General features: G+C 60.7%; 1 protein-coding gene across 1 annotated transcript in view; it reads right to left on the bottom strand.

Moving 5' to 3' along the window:
* Window positions 1-341: 341 nt before the first annotated feature.
* The window catches only part of SPATA5 (spermatogenesis associated 5), a 28,754-nt gene continuing 15,264 nt past the window's right edge, over window positions 342-13,831 (bottom strand). Inside the window, exons 5-15 of the mRNA XM_012734830.1 lie at window positions 12,845-13,489; window positions 12,359-12,488; window positions 12,069-12,125; window positions 10,583-10,706; window positions 8,611-8,866; window positions 7,256-7,410; window positions 5,972-6,181; window positions 4,432-4,485; window positions 3,262-3,341; window positions 1,825-1,951; window positions 342-1,446 (exon numbers count right to left, since the gene is read on the bottom strand). Coding sequence (XP_012590284.1) covers window positions 1,375-1,446; window positions 1,825-1,951; window positions 3,262-3,341; window positions 4,432-4,485; window positions 5,972-6,181; window positions 7,256-7,410; window positions 8,611-8,866; window positions 10,583-10,706; window positions 12,069-12,125; window positions 12,359-12,488; window positions 12,845-13,489 — 1,910 coding nt within the window. The 3' untranslated portion in view covers window positions 342-1,374. The remainder of the gene's footprint in view (window positions 1,447-1,824; window positions 1,952-3,261; window positions 3,342-4,431; window positions 4,486-5,971; window positions 6,182-7,255; window positions 7,411-8,610; window positions 8,867-10,582; window positions 10,707-12,068; window positions 12,126-12,358; window positions 12,489-12,844; window positions 13,490-13,831) is intronic.

Here is a 13,831-nt window from a genome sequence, read left to right as displayed (position 1 = left end):
TCACCCGGCACGGCCTGTCCGGCGCGCCAAGCACAGCGTGCAGACCGCTCACCGCCGGGGGGCGGACGCGTCGAGACAGACACGTCACCACCCTGGAGCCCGGCCCCGCGCAGGAAACCGGCTCTCCGCCAGCCAAGGTCAAACCTGACGACGGACTGTAAAGACTCGGTGACTCGGCCCTCCCTGGCGCGAGCGGTTCAGAGCCCAGCGCTGAGGAGCTAACGCCACAGCAGCCGAGTTCGATCCCCGCCCGCCCCGGAGGTGACCACAGGGCGCGGCAGCCCTCTCCTGACCGCCGCCGCTGCCCTCAGCAGTGCGCATCTCCACCTGCCTGTTCTGCTCCCCGCTCTGTCTCCGGTGACTCCTCTGACCCCCACACCTCTGCATGCAGAAATAAATCTTGAGAGATGTTAGTGACTCACACTGAAGTAAAACTCCAGCCTACTCTACAGAACGTGACCTGTGTCCCAAACAACCCGCGACTCCGTTACGCACTGGACTGCGGGAAGCCCCACACTGGACGCCGAGTCCAGTCTCGACGCCGGCTACCCGACCGGAGGAGGGCGGCTCTCACTGGCCCGAGGGCACCGGCGCCCAGGACGCAGCGCTCTCACGGGGCTCGGGCCCCTCCCGCCAGACGCCACGGAGAGCGGCCAGCTGCACGCCGGCCGGGCCCACCCGTCGGCCTGCAGTGAGCCCTGTCTCAGCCCCGGAGGAGACACGGCGGCGCAGGCTTCAGTCTCGCCTGGAGAACGGGGTCCAGGGCCAGGCGCTGCCTGGGCTGCGGCCGTCCCATGCCCTAGGTCGCGGACAAACTCTGTCCGCAAGTACTTGGGGAGGCGGCGCCAGCGGGCACTCGGAGGCCACGGAGGATGGTGACCCAGAGGCCACCCCCAGCCCCAGGCACAACCAACCTCTAGACTCTCCCAGGAAGTTGCGTGGACACACAGGTCCCCTCGGCCTCCTCAGCGGGAGACAGACCCGCTCATGCCCGGCTCACCCCACGTTCCACACTGGACACTCGGCCACACCTCCATCAATGCATCCGGCTTCCCCAGATGCCCTGTCTCAATTGTGGCCTCAATGCTCTGTGACCTTTGGGGTGGCCTGGAGGGGAGGCCGCAAGCGCGCTCTAATTCAAAAGCCACAGGCTTGTTTTTTTTTTTTTTGCAACAGCAGCAGAGAGGGAAACCCCCAAGGGCAGACGCGCCTGCCCACGGCGCCCCCAGCTGGCCCGGCTCAAGCAGCCTGAGAGCTCTGGCGGCTCCAGGCCCCAGACGGCCGGCACGAGTTTCCGTTCAGACAGCGCCAGCCACCGAGTTCACGCAGGACCTCACAGGCAGCGCCAGTGGTCACTCTGTGCCTCACCTTTGCTCATGGCCTGTGGCTTCGTGCCCCGTCCCCAGCGCCCAAGGCCACGCACGTGACTGCAGCACACGGCGGCGTCTGTCGGGCGTGCGGGAGCGTGTCAGATTCACACGTCACGCGCTCCTTACACACAGGCCATTCCGAGATCACGGGACGTACAAGAGCAGGTGCTAGAAAGTTGCTGAGGAACAGGTTTAGCCGTGCTGAACAGCCAGAACCTCCCTCCCTACCAGTGTATTTCCAATTTCTCAAAAGAAAAATCTGGTGATCCAGAAAAAGAACCTCAGGGCTTCAGCTACCTAAGAACACACCCTCAGGCCCGACGCAGCCTGGCAGGGACCCCGAGGGCAGCGCACTAAACCCCCCCGAAGCCTCTTCTGCCCCGTCTCCCCTACTCGGACCCAAGCCCCCGAGCAAACCGAGGGGCCCGTCGGGCCGGGCGCAGCCGCCTCTCACCTTGTCTACGCGGTCCGGGCGGTTGGTGGCAGCCAGAACCATCACCCCCTTCAACTGCTCGATGCCGTCCATCTCTGTCAAGAGCTGCGCCAAGACCCGGTCGGCCACGTGGCCAGCACCTGAAGAACTGATTTGTGAAACTGTCAGCCCACCTCGGGCATTCGCACCATGTTTACGATTTCACTCACTGCCTCTGACCCGGGAAAGTCAAACTGAGCAGGGGCATCAAGGGGTCTGACGGACGAGCAGAGCCGCGACGCGCCGTGGCAAGGCCCCGCGGCTCCACCGAGCCAGGACGGCAGGTAGGTGTCGGCCCCGCACCTGCCCTGGCCCCGGACAAGGGGCACGCAGTGCGCCCTGCCACGCCGAAGCCTGCCCTCTAGAGCACTGCTGGTCACGGCGCGTGGCCGTGCGCGGCACGCGCTCTTCTCACCCACCCACTCGCCTGACGGCCTCTCGTGGCTGCCCGAGTTCTGCTGAACCCGAAGCCGCAGCTCGCCGGGCAGCGCTCCCTGGAGGCGCCACGCTGGCGTTAGGCGCCGCGGACACTGAGCGGGTTTCAGCCTGTGATTCTGCGCCGGAACAGCACCGCGGCCTGAGTGATCTGCCCAGCGGTTTCCACAAACAGAGGGACACTGCCTCGAGGAGAGACGGCCCAGAGGGCACCGGCCGCGGTGCTGCGCCGAGGGACAGGCGGGGAGGGCAGCGCTGGCGCGCCGGCTCCCAACAGCCCACTCGCCCACGCGGGGACTCCACCCACGGGCGCCTCAGACAAGGCCTGGGCAGGGCGGGGACGGGCAGGCCACCCGACAGCTCCCGAGGGACAGCCCCTTCGCACGGGGCAGCGCCTCCCGCCGGCAGGAGGCCTCGGGGAGGCTTCTGCACCCAGCGCCCCGTGCCTGCTTGAAGACCAGCACCGCACCGAGGGGCCCGGCGGCTGTGGACAACAGCGCCGCACGCTCCGCGGACAAGACTGCGCTCGCCCTCGTCACCTGGGGCTCAGGAAGGAAACACCCACTCTGACTTTAAACGACAGTAATTCCATCCTCTTTCTGCCGTATTAGTAAATTTACTCCAGGGGAAATCTGAGTGCCAGAACCTTCCTGACAGCTGAATTCTGCTCTGGCCATCCCCCGGTCACCTGAGCTGTGTTCACAGTGTAAGTGACACGTGCACAACTCTGACCGCGACAGGGAGTGTCCTGGGTCTCTAAATGTTACGGCTGAAAGGGTGATCAGTGTTTTCCAAAACAAGGCTGTAACTGAAGTGCCACCAAGCAATTCCACACAGAACCGAACGGGTGTGAGGGAGAGAAACGGACTTGACTCTTCAAGGCCCTGGACTCCGTCAGGGCGAACGCATTCCTGCCAAAAGGCGTGTGCAGACGCTGCCCCGCGCCGTTTCTGAGACTGGAAGGCTGCCCGGGGCCGCCCTTACCTGCCCCTCTCCACTGCTAAGGCATCGAGCTCATCAAAGAAGATGATGGAAGGAGCCACTGCTCTCGCTTTGCGGAAGAGCTAGAGAAAGAACGACACGTCAGCCGAAGACCAGCGGCCCCGGAAATGCCGCAGCGGTTCCAGTTTAAAACTGTATTTCGTAGGGGGCACTATCTCCAGCCACCCAGCCACCAGCCCCGCACCCACACTGGCACATGGCACACGCGCGGGCGGAGCGAGCAGCTGACTGCAGGCAAGGCTGCGGCGGGCCGGTCAGGGCACAGCAGTCCCCTACGGGGAACCGTGTGACCTTCGGCAGGTGACGGACACTTGTAAGAACCCAATGAAAACAAAGCCCAGGACTTAGCACGAGGCCCGGGACAGCGTGAGCACTGAGGACGGTGGGCATGAGCAGCCTGTGCGAGCACACGCTGTCCCCGAGGACAGGCACGAAGACACCCACAGCGCCAGGAGCCGTTTAGGGAAGAAATGGTCAAGGTAAGGCCCAGAGTGCGCGGGAGGCCAGCAGGCAGGCCTGGCAGCCACCCAGCCTGCCCAGTCGGCCTGGCCTGGCCAGCCTGCCAGGCGCAAGTCGGCAAGACAGAGACCCCACACGACCACCGCCTCTGCCCCCCAGGCCCCGGGCCAGCGTCCCACCAGTGCCCAGCGGTTGCTACCCACATTCACAGAGGCAGAAGAGAGGGGGCAAGAAGCGTCGTACTTTTTTATTAAGAGGACAAAGGAGCATCCCCATCCCGCCAGCGCTGGTGGATGACCGGGCGGGGCTGGGCCACCTGGCCATGCACCCGTGTCCCGCCACTGTGGGGCTGCCTGCCGAGGCCACCGGCCCCTGGAGGGCAGCAGGCCCGGCCTGAAGCGCGACTGGACCTGGTGAGCCTCCTGCCCAGCACTTCGCTGTGCCAAGTGGGCGCACCAAGCACGTGGTCCCTCTCCCCTTTCCTTGCAAATGATGGCGATGGGAATGATTATTTACCAAAATTAAAGGCTAGTAGCAGGTTTCAAAAAAAAAAAAAAAAATCACAAGTGATCAACGTCGTCTTTCTAAATGAGACAGATCCAGACTCGGAAACAGACGCTAAGCCTGCAACCCTACAGAACAGAAGCGCGGAGGCTGCCTGGCCAAGGCTCTCGGCGCCGGCACCGGGCTTACCTCTCTGACGGCTCGCTCGGACTCACCAACGTACTTGTTCATTAATTCGGGTCCCTGCAGGAAACGAAACAACAGTCAGTGCCCGATAAACGCAGCCGCGTGTCATCTTGTGATAAGAAGGAAACAGACAAGAGTGGACACAGAAGAGAAAAGCCGGCGCCCACTCTCCCCACCAGGCTGCACCTGCGCCCCGAGTGCCGGCCAGCTGTGAGGGGCCCGGGGCCCGCGGTGGCAGGCCAGGCAGGCGCGGTGACGAGCGGGCCCATTCCAGACCCAAGGAGACGGGCGGAGTCAGCACCCAACACATGGCCGCAGCAGGGGCGCTCCCAGGACAGACGCCCCGTCCCGGCCAGACTTGCAGGCAGGGGTGCTCCGCAGCCTCCCCGACACCCGCAGCAAGCTGGCCGGCCCGGGCCGGGGCCCCACCCCGCACCCAGGGTCTGCTCACCGCCTTTGCCCGAGCCCTGCAGACGCCTGCCGCCAGCACGCCACCCTGGCCAGGGACCCTTCCCCTTCCAGGCCACGCAGCTGAGAAGGCAGCCGCCGGGGCGCGGGGGGCACGGGGGGCTGGCTTTCCCGGCTGACGCCCTCAGCAGGCCCTGGCCAGGCCTGGTCACCCAGGGAGACGGTGCCTACCGCGGCCGTGGACACGCACCACCAGTCGCTTAGCAGTTCTGAGCTTTTGCGTTTTTTCTTTCTCAAATACCTAGGATCGCAGGTGGACACTGGCCAGCACCACCTCTGAGATGAAAAACATGCAGCTGTTGGCGCTACGGAAGAAAACTGCCAACAGACTCGACAACAGAGCGACCGGCAAACCGAAGCTGCGCACGAAGCCTGGCCAGATGGTCTGGGCCTTGCCGGAACAAGCACAAGGGAACAGCAGCATCTGCACACCCCCAGATCAGCACCTCGGGAGAGACAGCGCCACACAGAGGCGGCAGCCGGCGCCAGACGCGAGGGACAGCAGCCCAGAGGCCTGGCCCGGGACGCAGCAGCGCGGCACTCGCCGCGCCGCACGCTGGAGCCAGGCACAGGCCAGCCAGCGGGAGGGCTGCAGGGCCGTGCCAGGAAGCCGGGGCAGCTCCGCGGGGGCAGGGGGCGCGCGGCACCCACGGGCTCCACGACAGGCGGAGGCAGCACGAGCCTGGGGAGCCCCGGGAGCTGTCGGGCCGTGCCTGGCACTGGCTGGCGCTCTTGGCCATCATATGCCCAGCAAGGCCCGCGAGTGCCAAGGTCCGGGCAGGCGAGGGGACCTAGCGCGACGGCCACGCTCGCAGAGACGCACACTCACGTGCGACAGCGGGGGCTGCGGAAGTGAAGGGCCCAGAGAGACAACAGGGAGGACAGCGCGTCAGCACGCAGCGCCCACGCTGGACGGGGGCAGCCCACCCCGGGCGGGACACAGCTCGGCATGGGGGGCGGGGCTTGTTCCTCCAAAACACCCCGCAGCCACACCCACACTCTCCGCCCCCACAGGGCAGGGAGACAGAAAACGAGGCGGCGAGGTGGAGCGCAGCCAGACAACGGCGACACCCACCTTGACGGCCAGGAAGTTGAGCCTGCTCTCGTGGGCCAGGGCCTTCGCGATCATGGTCTTGGAGCAGCCGGGGGGGCCGTACAGGAGGACGCCCCTGGGCGGCTGGATGCCCATGCGCACGAAGGACTCCGGGTGCTGCAGGGGCCATTCCACAGCCTGCTTCAGCTTCAGCTTGATGCTCTCCAGCCCTCCTATGTCTGACCAGGACACCTGCAGAACACCACCTTTTCTGAACAGAGGTTTGCCAGGACAGAGGGAAAAGCAAGCATGAACGAAGAGCAAGAGGAACAGAAACGCATCCAAGAGTCGGAATCTGTTAAAAAAAAAAAAAGAACACCCCAAAGCACGTTAGAAACGTGTCAAATGCGAGGCACTTCTGACCGAGACCCTAAAATCCCCAAGGCCTCCCTGCTGGCGAGCGGGACGGCGACCCGGGTGGCTCCAGCCACCGCCCAGCCACAGACGCAGGCCGGGAGGCACGTCACCCCAAGCTGCCCGCTGGCCTGTGGAGCACAGCGGCCCCTGCCTTGGTGCGTTGGTCTTTCCAGGTGGAGAGAGGGAGAATGCAAGGTCAGTGATTTCTCGATGAAGTGACAGAATAGACCCCAGAAACAGCACCAGCTCTCGTGGGAGAAGACACACAGACTGGGATCGCGGACGGCGCTTCAGAAGCCGGGGCGTGAGCAGCACCACGCAGCTCTGACAGCCCGGGCCAGAGCCCCAGGCCCAGGACGGCTGCACAGGTACCCCAAACCAGGAGAGAACAAATGCCCTAAAGATCCAGCACAGGGTAGCCGGTGTAGGATGTGGACCTACTTGATTTTGGGGTGGGGTGAGAGTATGTCGGGGGGGTTTTGGTGTGGAGCCACGGAACCAGGAAATGCTACAGTACCGCCATAACCCCGACCTAAGGTTTAACTGCTCCCTGGACAGAAAGGCCTGAGCACGCCCCGGCCAGGCCGCCACACCAGCCGGGATCTGCGTGTGCAGCTGCCACCCAGGCGTGGCACCTTCGTGGGCGTAATTACACAAGGTCAGTGTCCAGTGCCTCCGGCCCGACGGCCCCACCCGGCTCCCTGAGTCGGAGGGGCAACGGCTGGCGCCACCGATGAAGGGAACCGGGCTGTCCCCACGGCCTTCCCACCGCGGCGCTGAACTCCAGCTCCTCCGTTAAACATCACGGAAAACAAATCTTTAAGATCCAGACAAGGGAGTTTCCCGGGCCTCCGGCTCCTGGCAGAGTTTAAGCTCACGGTGTGGCTGGCTGCGGCAGAGGCGACTTACGTTTGGGACATCGATGGCCACTTCCCTCATGGCGCTGGGCCTGATCTCGCTCATGCCCCGCAGGAAGTCGTCCAGGGTGACCCTCACGGCCCCTGCTATCTTGCTGTCAGGCAGGTTTGGCTGTTTCCTCAGGACTCTCCGCAAGGCGCAGAGACCTACGAAGGGAAAGGCACTCAGACCTAGCGCGACCCGCCTCACGCGTGTCAAAGCACTCCCGGCCCCACGCTGCGGGGAGGGCGCGGGAGGGGGAAGAGTGCGGGCATGGAGCCGTCCAAGCACTCAGCGACGAGAAGGCAGGAGGCAGCAGCTCCGCCTGGGAGTGGGAGGCCAGAAGGGAGGCTGGGGGGCTGGAGGACGAAGGGCGAGCCTGGAGGACCCCACTCTGGAAAGGCCACCTCGGGACACGCCACACCGGAGAGAAGACGGCTTCCAGGGAGCCGGCCAACAGCAGAGAGATCAATACACCAGGGGCCCAGCAGCCAACCGCCTCCAGCTCAGACCCGCAACAGCCCGATGCTGAGCTTTGCGCCGCCACTCGCGTGGCGCCGAGGCAGGACCGGCGCGGCGCCCGCTCTCCCCAGGCGCGCTGTGCGCCCAGAGCTCGGCCTGCAGCCCCAGCTCCGGAGGGAACCCTGCTGCGCGCTGGCTAGCGGCCAGCACCGCCACTTTTAAGCGCCTTTTAGCTGTTATGATTCAGCAGCTTTTCACAGCAGGGCAGCTGCTCCTCGCCACTTTACCTGCTTCCCTAACCTGAACTGTGGCCAACACCGAGGCCAGGAGGGTGGGCACAGACCCAAGCCCCGAGGGCCGCGCTGAACACCGACTCCATCGAGGAAGGCGGGCGGCGGCCCGGTGGCCCAGAACACGGAGCAGCAGCCCCAGGGAAGAAGAAAGCCAGCAGGTGTTTCAGTGGATGCCGACTTGCCAGATCGCTCTCTGTCTACAAAAACTACCAACAGCAAACACGCTGCCCACAGCCGACGCTGCTCCGAAAAATCAAGCCCGTCACAGGTGCCAGAGCTTCTGAAGCGGCGACGGTCCCGCCCTGCTTGTGTCCTCAAAGTGGGAGGCGACGGGGCCAGAGCCTCCGCACGCTCAGGCAAGGACCCGGCCGCGGCGGCCGAGCAGGCACCTCCCGCCAGCCCCTGCCCTAACCTGCTGCCCCGTGCAGCTGGTGACCCGGTGCAGCCCAGGGAGAGCCTGAAGGGGCACTGTTTGGAGGGTGTCTGGAGGAGGGAGGATGCCGGGACTGCTCTTACTTATAGGTTTCTAAACCACGTAGATTATTTTCACCGACTACACGTTCCATGACAGGAAAAACACCTGTGACTGCCGACACAGCCCCAAGCCCGCACCTGCTTCGTGGCACCAGGCCCCCAGGTCGGCCCCGACGTAGCCGTGCGCACCGCGGGCCAGCTGCAGCAGGTCGGCCCTGCGGAGCACGTGCGGCACGCGCCGTAGCAGCTTCTGCAGGATGTCCAGCCGGCCCTGCGCGTCTGGGACGCCGATCTCAATCTCCTTATCGAAGCGTCCCGGTCTCCGGAGGGCGGCGTCCAAGGCGTGGGGGCGATTCGTGGCCCCGAGAACCAGCACACGTCCTTCACTTCCTTCCTGGCAGCACAAAGGAAAACCACGTTATTTCTCTACAAACAGCGCTGCTGACCTAAGAACTGGCGTTAAGCCAGGATGGCGCAGAGTGCCCAGGCAGCTGAGGCCCGTCCGGCCACATTTAGTCCTCGCGTCCAGTGACTGTTCAGTCCCAGCTCCCGTGTGCGACGGACACCAGCCTCACAAATAACACGCGTCCTCGTCCCTGGCTCCACGCTACTCTTATGTTGTCTTTACCCCGTAGTTAACCTATGCGTCATTCAAACAGCAAGGCTTTCCTGGTCAGCTGTCTACAAAATACGCATACAATGGTTGGTTTATTTAGATTGGGATAAATTTGTAACTTCTTGATACGACACAGCCAGCATCTGAGGACCGTTGCCCTTACCTGTGGGCTATTACTGAAAGAATGAAATTTGGACCAATGTACAGAGATCAGGGACTGATGGAAATGACCCAACACTGTGTGGACAACCCTCAGAGACAACAGAAACGGAAGGCGACTGAAGCAAAGTCAACCCTAACCCACCATGCTGGTGTGCAGACCACGCCGGCCTCTTGCAACTGCAGGACGCACGCACACACGCGCGCACACTCACGCCTGTAAAGACCTGAAGACTGAAGCATCAGCCACCTGCCCCCTGCCCAGCACGGAGCAGCAGCTGTTCCCACAGCCTCTGGCAGTGTCGCTCAGCTGCCAGCCTGCCGCTGAGGCTGGAACCCCCCACGCGCCCCCCCCCCCCCCAGCAGGCGGCGGCCGGCTGAAGCACAGCACCCTTTCTGGAAACAGACAAGCCGGCCTTCTCTTCTGGACGCCAACGTTGTGGGTCAGTCCCCGTGACGCCACCATCCCTCCACACTAAGCCTGAGATCTCCAGCCGCGTCAGCCGAGAACCAAACCTCGTGAGCTCACCTAGCACCGCCCAGGCCTGCCCAGCACCTGCCACACCTCTCTGGTGTGAGGGCTCAAACGATAACGTGTCAGCGATGACTGCACGTGACAAACCCTTCAAGGCCCCCGACGTGTTCAACGTCTGACAGGCAACAAAAACCAAAGTCCTCGTCGTCCCACTCTAACGTGCCGAAGGACGGTCTGGGACTAGATCAGTTCCAGACCTTTCGAATCCAACACGCTGGTCTAAAGTATGTTCTTTCAGAGCCACCTACAAAGTATCTTCTTGCGGCAACACCGTCAGCCACAGGGGCTGGCCAGCTCCACGCCTCCCACACGGCCAGCAGGCCTATGGGCCAGCCGTGCCCTGGGCACAGCCCCGTGGGAGCCGGAGCGCACCTGCGAGGCTCCACCAGAGGATCCGGCAACAAGGGCTCGTTCCCTGAAGTACGGTAAAAACACACCTCCGGTTTCCTCACTTTCTCTCCTTTCACTTTTTAGATGTAAAAATCCCAAAGTAACTTTTACCTGAGTGATGAAACTTATCTGTGAAATTTCTTAGTAAAATCTATTAAAACTTAACTAAGGATTCTCTACTGATTTCTACCTCAGTTTTAAATTAATGCCAGTTACTACAGAAGAAACCCGTCACTCTAAGTTATTTTGTGCCCAAAACACACAGCAGCTTATAGTGCCAAGGAGAAAATCTGCTGAAGAAAACGACTGTGTGGAACTTTCCCCTAGATATAGCAAGCATTTCCCCTTATCTCAGAAAACCCCCAAAGTCAGACACGCGTGCGGCTGGGAGCGACCCCGCCAGGACTTACGGCGCCGATGCCGTCCATCAGTGTTAAGAGTGAGGCCACTACTCTTTTTTCCACTTCATTCTGGGCCCCTTCTCTTTTAGGGCAAAGTGCATCCAGCTCGTCGATAAAGATGATTGACGGGTGCCTAAAAGTAAGTAAGCTGAGTGAATCCCGAATACAGATTTCACTTGTACAGCGCTGATGTAGCACCTCAATTATAAACTGAGACTGAGATCTCTTGATTTTTCGTGAGTCTCAAACTGACGAAATCAGGGCTAGCTGACCCTGCAAAGGCAACAGGTGCTGCGCTAGCAGCCCGCGCCAGCCGCTCGTGACGGCTGTGCCCACCGGGCTGGGCTGGAGGCGCTCGTGCAGGGGCCGCGGCCAGCACTGTTACAGTGCCCAAGCGGCAGACACCGCCCCTTGGAGCAGGGGAGAAGTCAAAAGACATAAAAGAGAAACGCTCTTCAAAAAAAACTTCCAAGGAGATCGATTCCTCCACCAAAGATTGAAATTTTCTGGCAAGAGGAAACGTCAGCTGCCAGGCACATCGCCACTCACACACACGGCACAGCCCAACCGCTGCTCCCCAGGTTTCCGAACGGCGCCGAGCGATTCACGCCACCCACTACCAGGGGGAGCCCTTAGACATTTCTACCAGGGGGAGCCCTTAGACATTTCTACCAGGGGGAGCCCTTAGACATTTCTACCAGGGGGAGCCCTTAGACATTTCTTTGCTAAGAGAGCAGCAATTAAAGTTAAGTGAAACGTCGCAATGGCGTCAATGTGGCCACAGCAGACCGAGCTACACTCTTATTGTCACAGCATCACACGACAGCCTCAACTGAGACCTAATGAAATTACATTTTAAAGAGCGAAACATTTGTCCCGCTGAAGTAAAGTATATTAAAAAACAAACAAAAAACAACCCGGGCCCTCCCTGGTGGCGCAGCGGGTAAAGCACAGCGCTGAGAAGCTAAAGCCACTCCAGCACGAGTTCAGTCCCCACCCGCCCCGGAGGTGACCCCAGAGCGCGGCAGACCTCTCCTGATCCCCCGCTGCTCCCCTCAGCAGTGGGCTTCGTCGATCTGCCTGTGCTGCTCCCCGCTCTGTCACCGCCCCTGCACCTCTGGCCTGTACCCCAGTTCTGTGTGCATCCCCCAAGTTTGAAGGATAAAGGTTTCTATGATACAGTGCTGGGGAGCCAGTTCTACTGACTCCCTAAAGTACAGGGAATGAATTGCACACCCAGCTTCTGCAAAACCACACGCCTACAGCTGCGATGCAAGCACTGACCCAGCAAGCAGCAGTCTCAATCCTTCTACATTCCTGAATGACAGCTATGGGCCTTCAACGCAACAGTAATTAGAATCTTACTAGATACACAATCGTTAGCCAGTGCTACCACTATTATTCCCACACTTTACCCTATACAGTGCTAGCCAGTACTTCTACTCTGATTAACATGGACCTGACTACCGGTGCAAACATCCAAAATAATGAATACCGCAGAGTGGCTTCCGCAAAGATCTGTCGTAACCTTGCTTCCGTCTCCCCATAGTATCTGTAACAAACAGAAGATGTTTCAGGACCAGCTCGTTTTTAAAGCTCTGCCTAGTAAGTTCATCTGAGTCTTCAGATATTCCCAGAATACTTACAATCTCTCTCAAAAATGATTTCTACACTTAATTATTAGATCTGTTAAATAGCAAATACGAAATTAAAAATATTTCAACAAATAAACACCGAGACAGAACCCCATGCAGCCGTTTCAAAACACACTGAAGAAGCACCTACTTGCTTAGAATCTCAGGGCCATTAATGACAAAGACAGCAGCGCCAACCTCGTTGGCAAGAGCCCTGGCGATCATGGTCTTCCCCGTGCCAGGCGGGCCGTACAGCAGCACCCCCCTCGGCGGGGGGACACCTGCAACAGAATGCTGGAGTCACACGACTGCGTGGCGTGGCGCGGCCCTCAAGCCCCAGGGGCACGACGCAGGTTTACCTGCATCGTCAAGGTAGGCGAACAGTCAAGCCTTCCTCTCCCCGCGCCCCCACCAAAAGGGTAAACACTAAAGCAGCCTCGCTAGCTAGCCCCAACGCGACTCCGGAAACGCCACCAGGCAAGGCAGACAGGTAACAAGCGGCCCCTGTGCCCCAGCCCGGCCCATTCCGGAGCCCAGGACGGCAATGAAGACACAAAGCCGGACACCAGGGCAGCCCACGCGAGCAGGGAGGTGGGCGAGCCCGCAGGCGAGGGCGCGCTCTCGGACGCGGCCGTACCGTAGCTCTTGAAGAGACCCGGCTGTTTGAGGGGCAGCTCGATCATCTCCCTAATCGCTTTCAGTTGACTGCTCAAGCCTCCTATCATGTCATAGGTCACTTTGAACTGGCTGTCTTGGTCCTTTGAATTTGCATGCATCTTTTTAAAGTTGATTCTTGTTGTTGAGGAAAGAAAATAGAAAGCATCGGTGTTACACTTTGCTCCCAGGTAGGCAGATGTCGACACTCTCTCTTCACGGGCAGGCTGCTCACTCCCTTCTCTGGCAGATTCAAAACTGCACTTAAGGTGGGTGGGTTCTTCCAGCCCAAGCCCGCCGCCATCCCCAGCGCTTCGTGGAGCAGCTGACACAGCATCAGCAGCTTCATTTACGCTTCTGTCATGTGGGGGCTTGCACGGAGTACTGCTTGACGCTGGACTCAGGGAATCCTCCAGCCCTAACTGGCTGAGCTGCAAAGATAAGTCCAGGGCGCTGGCCTCTGCGCCAGACCCGTCGGAGGCCAGTCCCTGCACAGCTGGATCAGAGCTGCTCTGAGGCTGCCGCAGCGTCAGGCCATCGGCCCCTCTCACGCCCAGCACTTGCAACCTGCAGGAGCGTCCGTAGAAGGTACAGTACAGAAAGTTGCCTGGAATGATGATCTTGCCATCTAGAACACAATTTATTTTATAGGTTAGTGAGGTTTTCAGCCACCTGGTATTTAAATAATTTACCATCTATTAAAATCACTTGACTGAAGAGTCAACAACTGCCTCGAAAACTGAGAGCCCCGGCCGCCCTCTATGTAGAGCACGGGCAAGAGACAGAAGAGGGCCAGACGACCGTGGACCCCCTGCACCGGGGCACATCTGACCCCGCCCTCCTACTGGGGAGTAAGCGCCCCCGAGACCTCCCGCAGACAGTGAGGGTAGTGGATGTTCACAAGGCCTCAAAGACACTTTCTTCGCTGCTGCTGCTCTGTTCCTTACATTTCAAAACTCAAGTTAAAAAA

The sequence above is a fragment of the Condylura cristata genome, unplaced genomic scaffold, assembly GCF_000260355.1.
Source record: "Condylura cristata isolate star-nosed mole 26May11 unplaced genomic scaffold, ConCri1.0 scaffold00075, whole genome shotgun sequence".
Classification (NCBI taxonomy): domain Eukaryota; kingdom Metazoa; phylum Chordata; class Mammalia; order Eulipotyphla; family Talpidae; genus Condylura; species Condylura cristata.
The sequence above is the reverse complement of the archived record's forward strand: the minus strand, read 5'-3'. Positions and strand labels throughout refer to the sequence as shown.